The sequence below is a fragment of the Rhamphochromis sp. 'chilingali' genome, assembly GCF_963969265.1.
Source record: "Rhamphochromis sp. 'chilingali' genome assembly, chromosome: 5".
Classification (NCBI taxonomy): Eukaryota; Metazoa; Chordata; class Actinopteri; order Cichliformes; family Cichlidae; genus Rhamphochromis; species Rhamphochromis sp. 'chilingali'.
Window position 1 is genome coordinate 11,592,444 of NC_137932.1, and position 24,209 is coordinate 11,616,652.

The 24,209-nt window shown below is 40.7% G+C and overlaps 1 protein-coding gene across 3 annotated transcripts in view; it reads right to left on the reverse strand.

The window, feature by feature from the left end:
• The window catches only part of stxbp5a (syntaxin binding protein 5a (tomosyn)), a 105,065-nt gene that overhangs the window by 43,740 nt on the left and 37,116 nt on the right, over window positions 1-24,209 (reverse strand). For all 3 annotated transcript variants that reach the window (XM_080882167.1, XM_080882166.1, XM_080882165.1), the window contains exons 5-6: window positions 23,595-23,695; window positions 9,216-9,350 (exon numbers count right to left, since the gene is read on the reverse strand). In XM_080882167.1, coding sequence (XP_080738293.1) covers window positions 9,216-9,350; window positions 23,595-23,695 — 236 coding nt within the window. The remainder of the gene's footprint in view (window positions 1-9,215; window positions 9,351-23,594; window positions 23,696-24,209) is intronic.

The following is a 24,209-nucleotide window of genomic DNA, read 5'->3' on the forward strand; positions in this document are numbered from 1 at the left end:
TTGTCGAAGAGGTCTGCTGGGAGGACAGAGCTGTCAATCATTCCAAGGCTCTAAAAGGCCGTACAAAGAAATAAGCTTCCTGAAGGTTGTGATGGATGACTCTGTCAGGCCAGGAAGTCCCCAGTGGCTATGTGTATGTGCATCCACGTGCTGATATGTGTGTCCATTTGCATGTCAGTGGAGAAGATAGGGCAAAAAGTGCTCGACAGCCTCTCCTCTCCCCCTGCTGTCTGTGCTTTACCCTCCAGACAGTCTTATGTCAAAACTCCTCTTTCTGTGAGCCACATGGGAGCCAAATGTACCTAACCTGCCCTGCCTTAAAGAGATGATGTGGACAGAGGATTGCCAGGCAAGGTCACTGCTGAAAAAAGTGGTGACTCTTGGAGCCTGAAACATATCCCCAGCACCGTGAAACAAGGGCAGGGATGCCTGACAAAGAGAAGGAGAGGAAGGAGCTGCAGCCAAATGTAAGTAATGCAAAAATGAGGCAAGGCAAAGTCGTTGTTTTGACCTATGCCTTTGCATATTTGTGACAGCGGAGGACACGCTGATGACAATATCAAAAATGTAAAAAAGATGTACATATTTCACTGGGAACATATTTTGGATGGAAATCAATTAGCAAGGGATGAATGTTAACTCTGCTCATTCGATTTAGCTTAGCATATTTCCATGAATCTATGAATATAACCAAAGGGCAATAGAAGGGAAGAAGAATAGACAACAATGTGTGTGTGTGTGTGTGTGTGTGTGTGTGTGTGTGTGTGTGTGTGTGTGTGTGTGTGTGTGTGTGTGTGTTAGAAGGTAGCAGTTAGTGGGCAGGCAAGCAGTCATTCAGTCATCTCTATATTTAGCCCGTTAGTGCTGGAGCCTTATTACCTAAGCTCTGCTGCAGCCAGAGTTGTTGATTTATCTAATCCCCCCTTCACTGCCTGTGTCTCAGCGAACAGCAGTCCACACCCGCGCACACATTTGTGTGTCAGTGCAATTAAGACACATCTTAACATCTACCCCATCTGTAAACAATCCCCCTCAATGCCACAGCAAAATAGTACTCTGTTGCCAAACTACAAACTGCAAGTTCCCCTCCGTCCCACATGGTTTACTTGGGGTTTTAGGGTTTTTATATATAATGTTCTCTGTGCTTCCCTTGAGACTTCACAGCAAATCTATTTTGTTAAAACCTGTTGTCGTACAGTAAATAAACCAGAAGTGAACATATTTACAAAGTTCACAAAAAACCCCAACACATTCAGGTTTGGAGATAAAGGAATCACCATAGCAACAGAGGCAGGATGGGCAGAGCGCGAGCAGGCTCCCAAAAATCATCCACAAGCAAACACACACATGCACACACACACACACACAGATACACGGAATGGTGAGATGCTATACTGTGCATGTATGCCACTGTATTTGTCTCAATATATGCTTGTGTGCGCAGAGTATGCTTGTATTCTCATAGTATGTTCGCATTTATCACATTCTTGTCTTTCAAAAACTAAGTGAAGGTTTTATATGTCACACAGACAGACACGCGCACACACACACACACGCAGAACCAACAGCAAGAGTAAAACTAAATACCCCGTGGCAAATATAATGCTTGTTCAGAACGTCATAAAATCTTGCAATCCCCCCCACCCCGATACCTTCAGCCAGTCATCTGTTATAAAGCCTTACTGCACCAAATCCTTCTCTGTATATCAAACATTCTCCCTACCCAGCAATGCCTTTAGCGCATTAAAGAAAATGGCCTATTACAATACATATGTTGCATGCATGCGCACGTGCACTGTAAAGCAATTGTCTTTGCGTGTATAATGAACACAGGAGTGAGGGGGTATTTAAGCACTTGTAAAGGTAACACCTCATTGAATTTAAAAGCATCTCCTCGGCGCTGACACACCCACATTTCCTCATTCACACGCAGAGAATATAGCAGTAACTGAACTCATAGGACGGTATAATTTCAGATATTATGCATTTAGAAATGAAAGCACAAAAAAATCATCGAGCATACCTATTCAACAGCTTAACTCCAACACTGACACATGCCCACACAGTGAAGTCCTGAACATCTGGTGTCATCATGGGTGACAATCTCTCAGGCTGCAGAGGCGCAGTCAGCATGGCAGTGCCTCTGCGGCAACATGGCTTGAATAGCCTATTCGCAGCCTGCTGATTTCTTATGTGGCCTGATGTGACCTCAACAGACCACGCGTGTTGTATGTGTGTATGTGTGTGTCTACTATAGCGTCATTTTGTGTGATTCTTTATGTAAGCATTCATGACAGCTACATATTTTTCCAGCATAGGATCACGTTCCAGACATCAGTCCTGGCTTAGCTATACTAATTCTGCATAGAGAGCTGCTTCCTCATCAAAACTGTAGCCTCCTGAAAGAGACCAAAATCAGCAGAGGCAGCCATGAAATGGTAATTGTTATATTATTGGAACAGATTTACTTTTTTTGGAGACGTGCTCTCATTCATCTTCTTGCCACAGGTTAGAAAATAGGTGACACATCTCGGATCCGTTTCTTAAAAATGAAGCTACCACTAGACATCGATTGGCTTAGCTGAGCACAGCTACACAATATCTGCCAGAACTCGCTCATAATCCCAACATCCGATGGCATAAACCCCTATAAAAAGGTAACATGTTTTTTTTTTAGAGAAAGAATAAATTAAATTTAAATTAGTGACATTTAGCGTTACTGCTAGGCTTGGTTTAAGACAGGGTAGCTGTTTTCTGCTGCTTTCTGTCTCTATGTTAAGCAAGCATTTTCAGTCATATTTAATGTACAGAAATAGAGTCTTCACCTTCTTCATCTTTCCTAATGTCTTCACCCTCTAGCAGGCCACAAGGCCACGAGTTCCCTCCATTTAAGTTGTCCCCTGAGCTTGCCCTCAGGTGTAGCTCTGACACAACAGTTCTCTTCCAGATAATTCAGGGTCTGCCTGGTTTGTTTTGGGGGGGTTTTCCCCTGGTGAAGTCCAATTAATGACCCAACCATTTAAAACATTCCAGTTTTACTTTACTGCAACGAGAGTCTTCCACTCTAACTTTCCGAAAAACACCAAATACAGGTATTTAAAAAAAAATCTTGATGTTTTACGACCAAAAATCTATTTCTTTGGTACTGAAAAAAGATTAGAACAAGAACCAGACTATAAATATGTGTAGGAACCAAACAAAATTAACCTGTGAAGTGACTTATTTCTACCCTTAATTAAACAGAATATCAAAAGGATATGTATAACAACAAAAGATCACTGTACCGGGTCTACAAGCGGTAGCACAGCATTCCTGAAGTCCCAGTACATGGCTAGGGGGATACTCCCAGCCATAAATCTTCTCTAATCTATTTTAGTACCAGCTGAGGATTTCACACATGCATATAAACAAAGTGTGCAGGAAGTATTCATGTAAGAAATTTTTTTTTAAGATTCAACCAAGTATTTATACTAGCTGCAGGGTTCGAGTGGGGGAGCAGGAGGAAATGAAAGTGGACAGAACAGGAGATGCCTCGGGTCAACATGTTCACGTGAACTATGTGTCATAGTAAGCTCTTAACATTTGCTCCAGTCCCACTTCTCCTTGTCTCTCTGCACCCAGTGACTGTTTAGCTGATTTAACACACACCAGCGCACACATAGTCACTGCTAGATACATACAAAACAGCTTCAAACTGTATATTCAAGTTAGATGAAAGGATACGTTGAACACTTAAACATTCAATAACTGCATACCCTCCTACACAACTAGACAAGAAAAAGGAGCTGTGTTAATATCAGAACAGTTAACAGCCACTGAAAAGGATATAATAACTCAATCTGAAATCATGGAGAGATGTATTACAAGTACGGGGTACTTAAAGAATATGCCTTTTTTCAGAAATTGTTAACTTGGTTATTTATTTATTTTTCTTGTCTTTTTCATAATTCACTTTTTGGGGGAGGGAATGTAATGCCACTGGGAACGCAGCAGTGGAGTGATGAGAATGTAGGGGATCCTAATGGAGTTAAGTCTTTGATAGGGATGCTTAGTAGAGCACAGTGGTACACATTTTGCATGTATAAAGTTTGTGTATGCTAATTTATGATTAATATACTGCAGTCAAGTATATCATATATGAAGGATTAGCCTAATTCTATTTAACCTCCTAAGATCCTGACTCTTTAATAGCATGCATTTTTAATTTCTCTTTGCTATTTGGGCTGATCAGGACCTGATGAATGCGAAAACAAAGAATTACATGATTTTTGATTTTTTACCTCATTTTTGTTTCTGAGAAAAAATGAGATCTGTATATGAGGACATTTGCTTTAAATTTCGATAGAACAGTGGCAGTATAACGTCCTCGTAAGTGGATATCAGGCCGTTGTAGAGCAAAATTTAGCATTTTGGTCTAGACAACCCAAAATGTGATGTCGACATATGTGGACGCCAGGTCCTAGGAGGTTAATTTGCTTTCTAGTAATGTTGTAAGAAGAGCTTTAACCAATACAGAATTATTTAAGACCAATACTAATACTGATATTCCAATACACTGGCTATTTTCTTTCCTTTCAGACACACCCAAAAAAAAGATTTCCCTGATATTTATTATATTTGCTTGTTTAAGCTCTTCTCGGATCAGCTGGATATTGTGTTTTTGGGGCATTCAAAAACACGTGTGTGGCTAACAAGGAAGTTGGAGAGTGCCTTCCAATGACTAAGGCTACGTCCACACGTACACAGGTATTTTTGAAAACGGAGATTTTCCGTTTTCGTTTTTAAAAAAAAATCCCGTCCACACGTAAAAGCCAAAACGAAGGAAAACGCTGCAACATACCAAAGCATATAGCGATATATTCCTAACCGTGTAGAAATGTTGGCCAATCAGAAGTCTAGAAGCCTGGGTGGGAAAGAGTAAACAAAGATGGTGCATAGAAGCAGAACTGAGTCTTATGTGTGAAGAAAATCTCCACCCTGGCAGGAGTTTTTAAAACACAGTTTACGTGTGTACGAAAGCTGCAAACGCACGGAAAAATCTGCGTTTTCAAATATAACCGGGTACGTGTGGATGTAGCCCTAAGTCTGTAACGTCAACAATCATAACATGATTAAAGGGTTTTCTTGTAGTTTTCTTTAGTTTTCATTTAAAAGGCTCTTATAAATGCTAATACCAAGAAAAATGGCTAACATCGGCTGACAATATCGGCCCGCACATAAATCGGTCAAGTTCTAACAGTAAGTTTGTTGTGTTGTTATTTAAAGTATATAATATACCAATTCATTTAGAAGCAGAATCCTTTTGTTGTCATTAAACATCAGATGTTCAACGATATTAAAGGCAGTTTCCTGGTAGCAGCATTTAGACTAAATAAAAAAGTAATAAAAGCTAGCAGTAAAACACACCTAATAATGTCAGCTGTACAAACTAATGTGCAAGTTTGCTCTGAAGTATTGCACTTTTCTTGGGGTGTGGTGATGTGTATGAGATATCATGTCTATTGAGATATCTAAATTATTTCTATGATTGTTTTAAAAAAGAAAAAACGTGCATGTTAACAAACTCAGATTCATATGTTGACGTAGCAGCCTTCATGCCTGTAGCACTCAGTCAACAACAGCGCTGTGCAGACGGCGTAGGATGTTAGTTGGTCTAAAAGTCCAGTACAATTTCTAACACAGTAGCTTGGGAACAGAGGTGTGAGTCATCCAAATACTCGGAGCACTCGGCCTGGGGCTACTGGCACAGCAACTGCACAATTTGTCTCCAAATAGCAGGGCCCAAAGGATGATGACCCCTGTACACACTGCATCTTATCCTCATTAGAGCAGTCACAGCTGCACTGAGGTGTACTAGGCAGGGCTTGAAATACAATGTTTAGGTTATATTTTCCATAATACAGCATGCAGATAACAGCAAGAACATTTTGGATATTTATGTCTAATGGAGATTTGTTTCATCAGAAAGCTGCCCAAGGTGACACCTTCCTTTTTTCACTCTTAAAAAAAGGCAAATTTTAGAATTTCATACTTGACACCAGCAGGTGTTGTTTGATAAACGAGACAAACAATTAATCACTTTGCTGATTGGATATCTATCACACAACCAGTCACTGCAGATGTAAGTGGAGTGACTGTGATTTTGACAGAGCACTATCTTGGTCTGATGAGAACAACAGAAGACGCTTTTGTATCTGGAAAGTGACGCTACTAACGCCACAGCTGGCTGGGCTCAAGAGACAACAAGAGAATCACCTCACACCTCTCTGATCTTCATCAAAGCAAACAACCGCCACACACTCATACATTTAAACAGATATGCAAACTGAATGCATCCGCATCAAGTCTGAGAACTGATTCCTGACGATGCTGACATCTTATGCCGTCGATCGAGGCTTGAACCGGAGATATGTCCTCCGACTCACACCGCAGGTTGGGACAAAAACAGCAATACGTGAAATAATATTTTGTAACTCTATTTTCTACAAACCTGAATGACTTAATGTCGTGTGAGATGATGCCTGATAGGGAACACGATTCATCTTCGGCTCGAGGTAATGAAATGAAAGGTGAAAGCAGATATACTGTAGAGATTTAGATGTGAATGTGATCTTGAGAAAAAGTGGAAATCTGAGGAAGGTATGGAAGCCACACAGGTCAATACATATCAAGAATGTTTAAAGAGATCTAGCATGAGCAAAAAGACAAGTACGGCACGCTTTTGTAATAATATTTGGTTTTAATACTAGAAATCCGGTCGTTAAGTGATGACGTGACGAATCCTACTTCCGGGCCTAAAGTAGTCTGCGTTTAATATGGCTTTTGTGTTGTTAACATGTATTTTCTTCTATTTAATCTCAAAAAGCTCCTAAAACAGTCAGTGATCACTGTTGACCTCCCTCGGCTTTTATTACCGCTAATCATTTATTTAAGCTCAGTTTTTAAAACCTTAGGATGTAACTACAGCCCAGCCCATGCAGCAGTATATGAATGACTAACCTCATATTGTGGATGGATTATCTCAGTTGTTCTCCTAGCTGAAGTTTGGTCCTTTTACAGCATCCTGCAATGCGATTACATTTGTTCCTGACCACCGAGAACACTCACGTTAACTTTTATTGAGTGGAAAAAAAGTTAGCTTGTTTATATTATGCTAACATAGCTGTGTCGCTAGCGGTCACGTAGCACATCATTATATACCAGCTAGCCAAACTTCAGTAACCCTACAAACGTCACTGCTGTTTAGTTTTCTGTCTTCATTTATGTTGGAAGTGATAACAGAGCTGTACGTTTTAATTTGTTTCCAAAACCCCGCAGTCAGGACATGCTATATTGTATTTAGATAGAAGCTAGCGAGCTAACTCCCTGCTAACTTCTAACTCCGTTAAATGTCATAAATTCCGTTTTCATGGATTCCTGGATGTTAAACTCAATTGTTACACCTGGTAGAGCAGAACGCTGATTATTTTATTAAAGATGAAAGACTTTAGACAGTTTTTCAACTCTCAGTAATGCCATAGTGATCGTTTGATATATGGACCTGCAGCAGAGTTTAGGCCCAGACATGGCTAGTGACGTCAGACTTAACGACCGGATGGAAGGACTAGATTTTTATTATTTCCAACATGGACGTTTTTGCAATTTGTGATATCAAAATGGGAAATTGAGTAATTTTTGAGATTACTACTTTGAAGAAGGTAGAAGAGTAGGGTAAGCTTTTACTTTAAACTTTCACAATTTCACATTTTCTGGAGAATATCACAAATATTTTGAAACTCAACAAACAAAAGTGTAACTTTTGGTGAAGCAGCCATATTTAAAGCAGCTAAAACGTCACATTTCAAATCAGATATTGTTCCTACGGTAGTTGTTATGGCGAGTGCACTGGTAGCATACCACAAGCTGTGTGTGAGAGTCTTAATGAATTTGGAAGTAAAAGAGAAAGCGCTATTTCCATGAAGTCAATGTTAACATATACATATGCAGTATTAACTCAACTGGCTGTACATGCAGCTGATGCCCAATAAACTGCTATTTAAATATTCTTCCAGAGATGAATACATTTCTCATAGTGCAAAAGTCTTTACTCTTTCATTTCCCACCAGACAAACATTGAAATAGAAGTCACTGAAACAATTTATGGGTGGCAGGGGATGCCAAGGGAAGGTGAACAGACATTATGAAGGTGAAGGGGAACAGCGTGGAAGGTTTTGTTTGTCCTTTAGTCAAAAGGCACCCCGGTATCTACCTCACCATCATCCATATCTACTCTCCATCACACATTATTACTCCTTGCTTTCCCCCTTTGCCCTTTTTTCTTTAATTGGAAAACTTTTTCATCTGCCTCTCTGACTTATCCGTGCAACTTTATTCTTCTGGGCAATCATTCCCTGCCCTCTCTTACCTGCATTTATCCTTCTGTCCTACTCCATTCCTATATCACTCTTCATCTCTACATGTCCTTTCCCTCAGGCAAAAGCCCTGTGTCATCCTTTCCACTCTTCTCCCCTCCTCTTCTTTCTCTCCCTCTCTCTCTCTCCCAACGCTCACTCTCGCCTTTTCCTCCCTGCAGCCCTGTCGACGAGACGAGACGTCTGTGTGTACCATACACTGATCTCGGCAGACACCTGTTCCACCCCCTCTCTCCCTCCTACTCTTTTCACTCCGTCTCCACACACACACACACACACACACACACACACACACACACGCAGACACACATGCACAGTTGGAGATGAGGGGAAAGCATGAAGCAAAATGCTCCAGTGAATAATTTAAGTCTATACAGCAGGGAACCAAAATGGAGCCTGTCAAGCTGACAGATCCATTCAAACAGCAAAGAGACAGGTCCCTTACTAGCTTGAATCTGATACTGGGAGTGGAAATGATACAGTGACTAATGATTCTTTCTTATCTCCTTACATTTGGAATACAATAACCTTTTGACCGGTAAAACGTCAAACGGCGTTCTTCTGTTTTCAAGGTGAGTCACAAGACCCCAAGGTCCTCATTGGAGTGTCGCTGATATGAGTTCAACTCTAACAAAATCTATATATTGATCCACTTATCGGTGATTCTCTTTGGATAAGATACCCCGCCATGTGAGACAAAACCTATGAAGGTTTTTAAGTATAAGACAAAAGCAAAGCTTTCAGGACACAATCTGGAAGAGAGCATCAGAGGGTAAAAAAAAAAAAATCACGAGGGCCACTCACAGTTCAATGGCTTTGTTCCACATGATGACGTAGCCTGAGAGCATAAAGGACTCCACGTTGACAATGTGGATGTTCCCTCGTTCTGTGCCGATGTACAACCATTTACTCTGGAAGGGCAGGTGGCAGAAAGTTATTCTGTGGACAGAAGGAGAGGAGTGTTAGAAACAGAGGAAAGGGAGGAAAAGAAAATGTGGACAAAACCTCAGAGGAAGACAGAAAGCCAAAAGTAAGAAGCTTCTTGAAAATCACTCAGTCTTATTCTAACACGACAAATTATGCAAAACTATGAGAGGATTATTTACCACTCCACCAGGTCGAAGCAGTCAAGATGAGAGTGGCAAACCACAGATTTCTGAGTCATTCAATCAGACCCTTTTCCTCTACACCCACAAGATACATGAGGGCAAAGAGGCAGCCATCATTTTCTTCGGGTTTTTTTTCATTATCACCCACATCTCCTCCTTTTATCCATCAATCAGACTCAAGTTTAATGAGAGGTTATAAACCCTTCCCTCCTTATCCATTCATCTTCTCATCCCTTTTTCATCATTTTGTTCTTTCATCCATTCTCCAATTCAACTTTCAATCCATCTGAGGAATAGTAATGTACAACCTTGCTAATCCGGCTTGCTAATATTTCAAGGTTATTCGGCTCCTCCAGCGATCCTTTTGATTCTGCACGGTGGTTTGAGCCACACCTGTGGTGCTGAGAAGCTTGTATCTATAGGACAAAGCCCATAAGTTTCATCAGCTGAGAAAGCCATCCATGCAGGAGGAGAAATAAAGCTGCACTTCTTGTTCAGTATTTCTAACAATGGTACAGCAACGTACTTCCTCCTCAGCGCTGACGGGTTTGCTCAAGTTTAACAGCAAAGTCACTTGGCACAATTGCTGGCAATTTGCTGCTATCAAAGACAGATTAAGTGGAGGCAGTGTGTCAACAAAATGCTTTGAGATAAAACAGAATATAGTTTACATTTATCTTGGTACCTTGGCAGGGATGAATTAAAAAAAACTGAACTTAAAATCAGGCTCTGTACTATATCATGAAGGATTAAATTAACCATACGCAACTAGGGCTGCCACGATTAGCCGACCAGTCACAATTATGTCGACTATCAAAATCGTCGACGGCGTTTAAAGCCTTGTAAAATCCTGAAAGACGCAGGAATACGTAGTAGGATTTAAGTGTGTAATAACGGACTGAAACAGAAGATGCATGTACAAGGATGCCAGCTGCTGTTAAACCCCGACGAAGAAGAAAAGTTATATCGTAGCTGTGTTCAGGGGCCGCATCCTTCGGAGGCCGCATTTGAAGGCCGATTACGTTACAGCGACGTGACGAAGGCTTTCCAAATTCGAAGCCTTCTGCAAATGCAGCCGACAAATGCATCCTACTTTTCCCCAGATTTGAAGGATGGGTCGGGCGTATCCTTTGTGGCCCAACCTATCCCAGAATTCATAGCTCAGCCAATTCGAGTTTCAAACAATGGTGAATGTAGCTGTGTAAACTTCAAATATCTGCTCGGTTTATCAAGACATCACATATTTGCAAAAGTGCTTCGACGTTTTCAGAGACATCTGTTACCCACCAGCTCGATAGCTAGCCGGGGTTCAAGGCTCACTAGAGCCCGTGAGAACACCGGACTCCCGGCAAATTGTTTTCAAACCCACCGCGGTCTTTCGCTACTCAGGTTAAACATGATATATAAGTCACTTAGATAACTTAAAACTTTTACTGTTTGGCTTTTTTCAGTGTTTTATTTGTTCCTGAGTAAATCGGTTTGGCTGATATATTAAAGTTACAGTTTTCACACAGCTGAATAAATGTCAAACAGAAAACTGATTATCAGAAGCGTGAGATGGTCGAGAATTTACTCCAGTGTCCTGTCATATTTTAGATAGCAAGAAGTTTATTAAACTTCACCGAGACAATCTGCAAATTTTATTAAAAGTTTAATAAACTATCATCTTGTCTTTATTTTTAGTTAGCACATACCGTAAATACTTAAAGCTGTAAGCTAATGATAGTTATATAAGTGCAGACGCATGCTGATGCAATAAGCTGTACGTTTTACGTCCAATGGATGCATGATCTGATTAGTCGACTAATCGCAAAAATAATCGGTGACTAGTCGACAATCAAAATAATCGTGTGCGGCAGCCCTATACGCAATATTAAAACAATTCCTTATAATTAGAAAAATATGCAATCCCATTTTCTGCATGATTCAATGTTGATTCAATTGAGCATAACTAATGTGCAAAAGCATTTTAGAGATTAGGGATGGGTATCGTTTAGGTTTTATCCGATATCGGTGCCAAACCGGTACTTTTGAAACGGTGCCCGTGCTTAAACGGTGCTCAAACCGGTGCTTAAAGAATGGAGAACACAAAATTGGTCCAAAAACCTCTCATGTTCAGCTGTTTTTTTGTAAAAAGATAACAATGTTAGCCTTTTTTATGGCATCACTCTTGGCTGGAAGCAGTGCTTAATCAATGGAAAAAACACAAACTTTGTCCAAAAACCTCTCATGTTTAACTGTTCCCCACTTTTTCTTTGGTCATTTTAGCCTTTTTGGCCAGGGTGAAGGGAGTATCTGCCATCAAACAAGAAGACAGCCGCATGTAGCTATGATGATGTTTGCTAGTTCACCTTACATGCATTAATTTGATAATGCGGTTAGCCTACTCAGCGTAAATTACACACGAACAACATTAAGCTACTCACTCAGAGAAGAACAGCTGCTGCTGCTGCCGTCATCATCCGTCATCATTTCTGCTACACTGGCAGGGCTAGGGGCCAGGACTCTCCTCTTCGGGTTTTTGGGGGATGTTGCTAACTCCGGGTCCGATAACAGGCACCACACCCGCAGTAGATGCGCTCGGTGTGAGGTCTCGCAGCAAGCTATCAAATACGGCGCATTTCTCAGCTTTTAAAAAAAACGCTATGCGTCGCCAGGTGTTTCATGGGATTCGAGGTGTTACCTCCTTTGACAGTATCACAGTATCAGCTTAAAGCACTTGTTGCAGGCTGCTGAGTTTGCATATTTTGCTGTGAAGTACAGCCAGACTTTGACCGCTTCGCCTTGGGCATTTTTAATCTGTAGCTCTGCTCTAAAAGAACGTACGTACCTGGACCCGCCTGCTATCCTCGGAAACGTAAAATGATTGGCTAGAATCTAAAGTGTATGACATCTCAGGAAAAAAAGCACCGAAATAAAGCACCGAAATGTGCGCTGCTTTTCGGTCTGGTTACTACCGTTTATGTCAGAACCGGTACCCATCCCTATTAGAGATACAACTAAATAATAGAAACTGTGATCTTGGTTATACATATGCAAAAAAAAATACCCTGTTGAAGCATGACGGGTAACTCGATCTCTAGTTATCAGGATTTGTGTCTCCATGTGCAGCATATGGATGTTGCCAGTGAACATTAGTAATTGCATCTCCTCCAAAACTTACTTCGCAAAGCTGTTCGGTAGCTTAAAGCATTTTAAAACTTTTCATTCACTCTGGGAGTCGATCTCACACTGTTGCTCCGGGGCTGTACTGAGATCAGCAGCAGCTCTTACTATAACACACGCTCTTCCCCTCTCTGCCTCCATGCTCTGCTTTAACAAATAAATATATTCATACTTTTGGAGAGGCAGCAGGCTGCATCACATACCAAGCCTCCAAAATAACACATGCAAAGAGACATAAAACAACATTTAACTCATATTTTGTATGACCACGTTTATTCTTCAACAGAGGCTGAACCTTCTTGAGCGATTTGTCTTGTGATTTCTTTAAGTAGTCTTCAGGAATAGTTCTCTAGGCTTCTTAAAGGACATTTAAAACTCTTTTTGGATGTTGACTGCTTTTTGTTTTGCTCTTAATGTTCCCAATGTGTTTGGGATCACTGTCATGCTGACAAATGAAACTGTTGCCAATCCAGTGATTTCCACATGGTATTGCATGGTGAATCAAAATCTGATGGTACTTTTTGGTGTTCTTTATTTCATCATATTTTGTGAAGACCCCCACCACCACTGGCTGAAATTCACCCTAAACCATGACAGAGCCTCCACCATGTTATACAGATGGCTGTGGACATACATTCTTGTACCTCTTTCCTTATACTGTTGATGATTTGAACCACAACTTTCATAGATTTATCAATCCATAAGACCTGTTGCCACTGATTTTCAGTCCAGTTCTTGTGTAATTTGGCATTTTGCCACCTTTTCCCCTTCTTAACAGTCACCTGAGATCATTTTTCACGAGCTTTCGGCAAAGTGTAGATAAATCAACCTGCAAAGACCTGAAACAGATCCTGTGTCAGAACCCAAGGACATGATTTTCAGATGCCGTTCATCTGCCTTGCCACTTCTTCCAAAGAAATGTTCGCAAATTCTTTAGAGACACATGCATCATGCCTAGATACACCAGGTTTCCAGCCAATAGCTCTTTGGGAATCACTTTTTTGGTGCAAAAATGATATTTTATGCTTGTCAAAATGTGTTATGTTTAGCATTTTTTGTAAATTCAGCTAAAGAAATGGAACAACTTTGTGGTTTTGCAACAAAATGCTAGTAACATTGTGTCTACAATTAAAAATTGGTTATCTGTTATGTGTAGACGTAACAGTGGTTCATCCCTTGGGCTAGATGGCTCTTTTGCGCTTGAATGGTTCATAACTCAAAGGTTCACAAAGATAAGGACATTTTAAAAACTGAAGAATGAATGGTTCCCCAGAAGCAAAGTGTAGAGGAGTGAGGTGTGGATCAAGGCCTTTGGACAGTCTTGTACTATTATAAAGTGGAAGAGCTTAGCTTTCATCATACTAGGTTCATGACAAAATCAAAATCAAGTTTTAGCATATTGTAGAAAGTACTTTGCGGTGACTGACCTTTTGAAATCTTCAAAAAATAAATGTAACCCAGATTTTTCACGTCCATGTGTAAGATGCATCTACGCAAAGCAGAGACATGATAAGGCTTAAAGGTTGCTGATTTGATTTTGTGTGTTTACCAATCTCAACAGTTTCCATATATCTCTTTCTTCAAGAATAGTGTTATATACACACTTCAAAATCTCTTAGGGAAAAAACGAACCAGATACCAGAAACCATAGTTGAAACCACTAAAAACGTGATTTTTAGTGGCTAACTCGCATGTGGACAGATTATCAGAGAGATGCACATGTTTGTACAGATGCACTTAACCAGAGGAAATGTAACAGCAACACGGATATTCATGATAACTTGTGGGATCCTTTTATCTAGCAGACGGTCCACTGCACAAGCAGATGTGCCTCGTCTATGCATATGAGGGCTTGCATGTAAATAAAATAAATAAATTCTAATTTTATTTGTCACGTACACAGTCATACACAGTACGATATGTAGTGAAATGCTTGGACAACTGCTCGTGACCTAAAGAGAACAAAAAAGGAAAAGGCTATGAATAAGATAGGAAATAAATATGAAAAATTAAAAAGGGTAAATTTAACTAGGAAGGAATAAAATATAAATTAAGGTTAAAAATGAAATAACTGTACAACACAAATTAGAATGAAGGGTAAATTTAACTGGGAAGAATAAGATAAAGATAAATATATAAATTAAAGTTGAAAATAAAATAACTGTACAACAAAATACACAATACACAATATAGAACTATATAAGAATGTATGAAGAAATATAAATATAAATAAATATATACACAATAACAGCAGCTGTACAAGTATTAACCGGAAATGAAGAATATAGTGACCAGTGTTGTGCAAAACCAAAGTCCAGAAAGTCCAGTGTGTGTGTAAGAACCATATGTGTGGGTCAGTACTGTGTGGTGGTGTGATTGAGAGACCGTATCGCCTGCGGGAAGAAGCTCCTCCTCAGTCTCTCTGTGTTGGTCTTCAGGGAGCGGAATCGCTTTCCTGACCTCAACAGAGAGAACAGTCTGTTGTTGGGATGGCTGAGGTCCTTCACGATCTTCCTGGCCTTGGTCCGGCACCGCCTGCTGTAGATTGAGTGCAGGTCAGGGAGCTCGGAGCGGATGGTGCGCTCAGCTGACCGCACAACCCTCTGTAGAGCTCGTCTGTCCTGCATGGTGCTGTTCCCGAACCAGGTTAAGATGTTTCCCGCCAGGATGCTCTCTATGGTGCACGAGTAAAAGTTCCTGAGCACCTTGGAGGGCAGTTGGAAGTCTCTCAAGCGTCTGAGGTGGTAGAGACGCTGTCGGGCCTTTTTCACCACGGTGTTGATGTGACAGGACCATGACAGGTCCTGCGTGATGTGAACTCAGAGGTATTTGAAGCTGTCCACTCTCTCCACTGGGCACTCGTTGATGACGGGGGTCTGGTAGTTCCTCTCCTGCTTAGTGCTGAAGTCCACTATCAGCTCCTTTGTCTTACTGACGTTTAGAAGGAGGTTGTTCCTCTGGCACCAGTTCTCCAGATTCCTAATTTCCTTCAGGTAGGCCGTCTCGTTGTTATCAGAGATCAGGCCCATGCGTCGATTTCATGAGCGATGGTTTTGTAAAATGCAAACATATTGTAGTTGTTACTGCATTTATGCTTACTGTCTGTCTGTATATGTGAGTGCAAATGGGTGTGTGTGTGGTTATTACGTGCTCCCCAGCTGTTGATATGAATTAATGTAATTGCACATGTATTGTGTGCAAATGTATGTTGTGTATAAATAGGTTTGATCCATGAGCATATACAAGTCAACTGCCAGAATATAAGGGCCAACTGTGAAGCATAATTATACAAATTATCCTTGCAGTTTGTTAGTGTGTTACTGTGTATGTGTGTGTCCATTTCTCTGTGCGTGTGTGCAAACACGCACTCAGTTGTTTGTGCAGTTGTCATTACGTGTGTGTCACTGTGTTCACACTTGTTGTGCATGCACGCGTCTCCTGGTGAAACCTCCAGCTTCAAGTGGTCACCACACAGCTGCTGGTTGCAGGCTCGGAGCCAAGCACACGGCCTCAGAAATGACAGACACCTGCTGCACAACACAACTCTGACACTAACTGCAATGTGAGCTAGACGTATGACAGTACGGTTCGCTGTGAATTAATTGTGGAGAGGGGACACTCCAGAAAGTCATCTTTTATAAAGCCTGGTTTTATGTGGCGTTCCTATCAGTGAGGATCATCCAGTAATCTGCTCGCGCCTGTAATTAGAAATCACCAGTTACAATACTTTGATCTACGCTGCCTTGATCTTGTGACACTTTCCTTTTTTCTGAACAACATTTTACCATGCTATCCTTCAGCACAGACCACAGGGTGCAGAATGGCTAAATAGACAGTAATATGAAACAAAGTTGTTTCCAGTGAAGCTGTCCTGTGTGGTTTTATATTAATTCACATTCCTGTTTGCAAATACACTCACTGGCCACTTCACTGGTTACACTTTTTCAACTGCTCCTTAATGCAAATACCTTATCAGCCAATCACATGGCAGCGATTCGAAACATTTACAAATGCAGACAAGTCAACCTGCTGAATTTTTCCCTGCATAAACATCTATAAGGTTTACAGAGAATGATAAAAGGAAGAAAAAGAAAATATGCAGTGAGCAGCAGTTTTGTGGGTGAAAATTCTTTGTTGACACCAGAGGTCCAAAGACACTGTTTCAGGCTGATAGGAGGCCAACAGTAATTCAAATAACCACTTGTTACAGCCAGTGTATACAGAAGGGCACATAATACATATAATCGAAACTGCAGCAGATGGGCTACAACAGCAGAAGACCACACTAGGTGCTGGATTAGTCCACAATTCACCTGCACTAATCAAAATCTGATAACAGAAGACTAGAAAAACGTTGCCTGGTCTGACAGGTGTCAAATTCTGTTGCAACATTCAAATGGGAGGGTTAGAATTTGGTGTAATCAACAGGAAAGCATGAATCCATCCTGCTTTATATCAACGAGTCAGGCTGCTATTGGTGTTATGGTGTGTGGGGGAAATTTTAGTACCTTCGTGCCAACTGAGCATCATTTAAACACCACAGCCTACTTGAGTATTATCCATCTTCTGATGGATGCTTCCAGCAGGATACTGCACCATGTCACAAAGCTCAAATCATCTCAAAGTGGTTTCTTGAACATAACAATTAGTTGACTATACACAAATGGTATCCACAGTCAGATCTCGATCCAAAAGAGCACTTTAGGGATTTGATGGAACAGGAGATTTGCATCATGGATGTGAAGCTTTGCAGCAACTGTGTAATGCTATCATTTCAATATAGAGCAAAATCTCTGAGGAATGTTTCTAGCGCATTGTTGAATCAATGCCATGAAGAATTAAGGCCATTCTGAAGGCAAAAGAAGGTCCAACACGAGCAAGCTGCAACTAATGAAGGGGTGAGTGTATATTAACAGGGGTGATCATGAACATAAATGTATATTGTTTATAAATATGTTTGATCTGTAAACAATGGGAGGAGAGGATGAAGACAAAGTTAATCATTGTTTCATTTTACTCACTGTGTTTCTTGCCAATATTCTCTTTCAAAAGCTATTCAAAGTCTGAAATTTTACAATAGTTTGGATTTCTTTGGTATTATTTGGATTAAATTGGATTATTTGGATTAGAGTGATTCAGACACAGACAGCGAACAAAAAGAAATCTCCATAAAAATGACATCACCATTGTCAAGCAGTTACAGCAGCCAAAAAAAGTCGTGTAAGAGTTGAACAGTCTTTAAACATAGCAAATTATCCATGAGAATGAAAGCTTCTAATACCCCAAAGCGGTTAGGGGATTTTAATCTAAGGTGCCAATGCTCAAAGACATGCACGTACTTTTTCACCTTTGCATGTTTCAATGCATGTGTGCAAGGTTAGAAGCTGGGGAGAAAGTTGTGGAGTGAATCAAATCGAAATCATCAGCCCTGCAGCAGCTTTAATCAGCCAAATATCTCTGAGCAAAGTCTGCTGAACTGAATAATTCATTTTTCAAGCATTTTTAAGACATTTGATTGACGCACTCCCAATGTCAGCAAACTCCTAAGTACAAAAAAAATCTGTGATAGCAGGCTGTGACTTTAGGCTTATTATTAAGTCACCTTGATTGACTGTCAGACAGCTTCACTGAAGTATAAGAGGAATACAATGAGGTAGTATTTATAAAACAGACTTTCCTTAATCTTACCACAGAGAACATAAAATATTAGGTGTCACTTTTTTGCAAGCACACACTCCCACCTCTCCCACCATTATCTCGTATCATATCACCCTATTTTGACGATAACATCCACATCTGCAATGCATTCCTGTGAGGCCAGGAGGTGACGAGAGCATCCTACGCCAGAATGACTCGGCAGGATTTCTTTTTCCCCCCACACTCCTTCCCACAGACTGACTCACTGCTCTCTGGCTGAGGCCCAGTGTGTCTCAGCTCATCCTCTCTTCCTTTCTCTCATCTCCCTGTTGCCTAATGTGTATGGATACTGATGCTCGAGGGGCTTTCTGCAACACTGCTCTCAATCATCAACTCAAATTCTGATCAGGGCTCAATTAGGGAGGAATGAAAGATCTGTTTAGAGCACTTGAACGGGCCTAAAGATGATAGGAAGTGGGCTGTGGTGGCTCAACAGTGATATTTCTATCATGGAAGAGCCCACACTCTGACCCCAGGTATCAAGCAACTTGGCATACACGGAGAAACAAAATTTCCCAGCATGCCTACTAACCAAACTACATTTTTTGGCCATTAATCACCAAATATAGTTCGCTTTCTTTAGCTTCTCCACATTTTACAGCCTTATCAATAGTAAAAGTGAAGTTACCGTTTTAAAGATAGCAGTCATAAAGACTGATCTGCTGGCGAGAAAGCTGTCGAAAGCGAGTGCCGTCCAAAACCAAAACATCCATTAAAGGAATAGTGCAACATTTTGGGCGACACGTTTGCAGTAATTGCTTTCTTACTGAGAGATACTGCAGCTGGCTAAATCAATAGCACCCTCATGTCTGTGCATTAAATACAGAGCCTGAGCCAAGAGGCATTTAGCTTAGCAGGAAGAAACAGCAAGCCCAGCTCTCTCCAAAGTTAAATAATCTGTCTACTGGCACCTCTATCCCTCTCATTAATTAACGCGCTTTATCGTGTTTCGATAATCACGGAAAGAAAGAAACTATTTGTGGCTTTGTGGTAAACGCTGGAACTTTCCAGACGTGTCACAGATTTGTCATCACCAAGAGATTAAGCAATAACCACTGACTGCAGTGAAGCGCAGAGCCAAAGGAATTTTGTTCATTACGCCAAGTTAAGTCCATCTACAACCACAAGCTGTCATAATATTTGTTTTGAATGTTGTCTTAACTTTACTATGACTTAACATTATTATTATAATTTTTATTACTATAGTGGAGTATTTTTCACCCTGTTAAGAAGCTGCTGTCACAGTTCTGGATGGGTGAGTCAGTGCTTTTCTTGATGGAGTTCACAGCTGCTCTGTCCTCTGGCAAGTTCAAGTCAAGCTTTGAACAAAGTGTCAGAGAGGGCAAGAAGGAAAAAAAGATGGGATTGGATTGCAGTGGGTGACCGACATCTTGGCCTTACAAATAATTGAAAGTTTTCTGGCTTTACTAGAACACTCACTCTTAACTTCAGATGACACTTCAAGGTGTGATATCTATTGGGAAACATGACCTCATGGTATTTCTTTCTTTTGACAGCTACAGAAAGTATGATCGGGGTGCACACTTAAAAAAACGCACACACACAAACATAAACAAAGCAAGGATTACAGATATCTGTAGCTTCTTTTTAACGGTGTGACAGAAAAGCTGAGTGTGCATGAGGTCCTACAAAATCTAAGTAATTCCAAAGATCAGTTGTTTTAATAAAAATACCTATGGGAGGTATCAGCATATAATAGTAAGCTGATTTCTAATACTGTTAAAGTTTAAACCCATTAGCTTCTATACACCTATCATTGTATGTTTAGTCCAAAGAAGTCATCCAAAAAGCCTTATCAACTTCACCTTATCTGGTATTTTATATGTAAGACCAAATCAACTGATGCACATTTCTATCCGATTGTTCAGTCAGACGTCACTAGCCGTGTCTGGGTCTAAACTCCGCTGCAGGTCCATATATCAAAGTATCACTATGGCATTACTGAGAGTTGAAAAACTGTCTAAAGTCTTTCATCTTTAATAAAATGATCAGCGTTCTGCTCTACCAGGTGTAACAATTGAGTTTAACATCCAGGCATCCATGAAAACGGAATTTATGACATTTAACAGAGTTAGAAGTTAGCAGGGAGTTAGCTCGCTAGCTTCTATCTAAATACAATATAGCATGTCCTGACTGCGGGGTTTTGGAAACAAATTAAAACGTACAGCTCTGTTATCACTTCCAGCATAAATGAAGATGGAAAACTAAACAGCAGTGACGTTTGTAAGGTTACTGAAGTTGGGCTAGCTGGTATATAATTATGTGCTACGTGACCGCTAGCGACACAGCTATGTTAGCATAATATAAACAAGCTAACTTTTTTTCCACTCGATAAAAGTTAACGTGAGTGTTCTCGGTGGTCAGGAACAAATGTAATCGCATGGCAGGATGCTGTAAAAGGACCAAACTTCAGCCAGGAGAACAACTGAGATAATCCATCCACAATACGAGGTTAGTCATTCATATACTGCTGCATGGGCTGGGCTGTAGTTACATCCTAAGGTTTTAAAAACTGAGCTGAACTGAATAAATGATTAGTGGTAATAAAAGCTGAGGGAGGTCAACAGGGATCACTGACTGTTTTAGGAGTTTTTTGAGATCAAATAGAAGAAAATACAAAACATTAAACATGTTAACAACACAAAAGCCATATTAAACGCAGACTACTTTAGACCCGGAAGTAGGATTCGTCGCGTCATCACTGAACAACCGGATAGGCCTGTAATGTACACAGCTACACTAAGGTTTCTATAGTATTACCACTTGTCTATAGAGAAGCACCAATTTTTATCTACAGTATAAGTTGGATGAGTATAGCCCAGCTAAAGACAGCTGACTCAATTTGTTTCAGTTTTATTTATATAGCGCCAAATCACAATAACAGTGAAGTAACGTCAAGACCCCACAATAGTATGAGAAAACCCCGACATTCAGATAACCCCCAATGAGCAAGGTGACAGTGGGAAGCGAAAATTTACTTTTAACAGGAAGAAACCTCCAGCAGAACCAGGGTCAATCCCTCACTGCAAAATAGTTGGGGGTGAGGATATTGTCTGCTGTGTCAGATGACACAGTGGACTTTAACACCTACAACCAACCATTTTCTTCTGTTCATTTAATTCAGAATCAAGGTGCAGTTGAAGCCTATCCTAGCAGTTGACAGGCGATGTACATCCTGAGCAGGTCAGCAGTCTGCCGCAGGGTTTTACCATCATTAACACCTCAGCTAAGTTGTATGTCTTTAGAAAGTAAAAAAAATCTATTCATACCTGAGAAAAAAATGCAAACTCATATTGTGGATACACAGGGCAAATAAAAAGTTAATTCAAACCTCAAGCAAGATTGTGCCTGTGAAGGGCAGAAGAGATAGTCAGTCTGATTTTCCCAATGAGTCTGACTGGAAAGACTTCTTCATGAAGCTCAGTTATCTGAATTTTCTCCAACTTGTTACATGTTGTGTATTGATTTCAACTGAATGGGGCTGAGAACATGAATGAATTAAATGGATGCTCCATTCTCCTGCTCCTACCTTATAACCTTCTTTGGTAATCTCTAGCTTTCTTTTCTTATTCTATTTCCATCTCAAATTCGTTAACTGTTCTAAGCTTCTTCCTAAGATTTTTTCAGTTGCTTCCATTGCATTAGTTTAACGGTCTTCTCTTATTTTCCCATTTCAAACGTGTCAAGTGACTTTGCAGCTTCTTTTTCCCGTCTTGACGTCTCTTAGCAGTAACTCTGCTCTTCTTTGATGCTGTGTCTTGAGGTCATTCGGCTGGGCGGCAATGTTTACTAAATGTCAGAGGCAGTCAAGCGCCTCCACAAGAACACAATCCGCCCTAAAAGCTGCTGCTGGCCACCTGTCCATCACATCATCGCCATCTCAGATCATTTGTTCTGAGGTTTAACCCTTTCACCGCTTTCCACAGTGACAGATCGTGGGCCAGTGATATGATTGGCTCTGATGGGTGTACACTAACTTCCTGGAGGTGAGGTGATTCTGTACTTGTGTCTCAGAACTTAAACTGCATAAAAAAAAATGCAGTATTCAGACAGTATGACTTAGAATTTTGCCAGTATGTGCACCATTCCCTCTGTCCTTTAGATGCAACCCTGAGAAGATGTCTATCCTGGCACCTTAATTATCATAACACAATACAATTATAGGCAAAAAACAGTGTTGAGTCTTCAGAAATTTACATCACAATCTAATGTTAGGAAGTGGTATACTAGCGAGCAATAATATGGTCCACATATCCATATGTGGATTTGGGACCTGAAGAAGACTGAGTTTTGGACCCAGATTACTCGTTGAGGCTCCTGACTACGGTAGCTGTAATGCTCAGACAATCCATTAAGCGGTGCAGCTTCGTCGCTTACCAAAGTCGTACTAAAGCATTTTTGATTTTTGAGCACCGTGTAGCACATAAAATCAGTTCGAGGTCAGTAAGCACAACCAGAATTCAAACATAAGGCGCCCTGGATTATAAGGGGAACTGTGGATTTTTGAGAAAATTTGTATTTTAAGTGCGCCTTATAGTGTGGAAAATACGGTAATAACTTAAAGTCGATTGAAACATGCAAAGTGGCCGAACAAATATGTATAGACTGCTTTTCTTCTTCAGGGTAACAATAGGGTAGATTTGTCCAGTGGAGAAAAGGTTTACATCACCATACCTGATCAACTACTTGAAAAAAAAAAAATCACTCACATTACTTCTGTTTTTATTCATGACATGTTTGCGTCTCTGCGTGGTGTAAACTGGTATAAACCTTCAGGTGTTTGGGTAGGTTTCACACCTGTGCCCCAGTGATGGGAAAAACCTCAAAGGCAAAGCAAGTGACCCAAATACCAAGTGTTTAGTTGGAGACCAGCAGAGAGAGAAATCGAGAGTATCAGAATCTCTGTCACTTCCAGTGCTCTGTGCACAGTTTTGCAAGCGCACAGACAAATGTGCCAAATGAAATACCATCTGTTTGCACACTGTATGACTGCAAAAACTAACAGCTGAAACAGGCGGCAAACTGACACTAACCCTACTCAGAAAATCACGGTTCATGTTGCACCAGACCAGGTGTGGGGTCTAACTGAGCATGCAGAGAAACAACTGAGAGAAAAACTGGAAAGCAAGTGGACTCAATTAAGTATGCGGTGTTTCTGACCAGCTGCAGCTTTTATGCGCGACCCACTTACCTCTCTCTGTTGAACTTGAGGGAGTGGAGGATGGCTGGTCTCTTCTGTCTCAGGTTCCATAGGTGGACGCTGTCATCTGCCAAAGCGCTCACCAGCGCCCCCTGTCATAACAGAGGCATTGAGTTTCCTTTTTTGAAGGTGACAAAGGAAAAGCATTCACACAAACATGGTAGTGTCATTAACTACATACTACTGAAGCTTCCATGAACACGTCTGCACATTTTGTCTGCGAGCATGACATGTATTAGTCAGACTGCATTCCCTAGAAACTCAGGGAACTGAGTTTAAATCAGGCAGCTTTCTCCCAGGTAACGATGATGATTCATAAGATGTATATAAGTGTATGTCTGTGTGTGTGTGTGGGAGGCACAAAAAAATCATCTCGATCTCCCTAAGGGTTCGTTTGAGCTGCTGAGTCACAGCCACACAGATGCTAACACACACAAGCACACATACCGGAAACACTAAGTATGAAATACTGCACTGGTCGTAAGTGATAAAAGTCTGAAAAGATAGTCAAAAATGTTTGTGTCTGGCCTGTACAGTACTGTGCAAAAGTCTTGAGCTGCTCCTTCATTTCTTTATATTTTGCTTCCAAGGAGCCAGCCTTTCAGT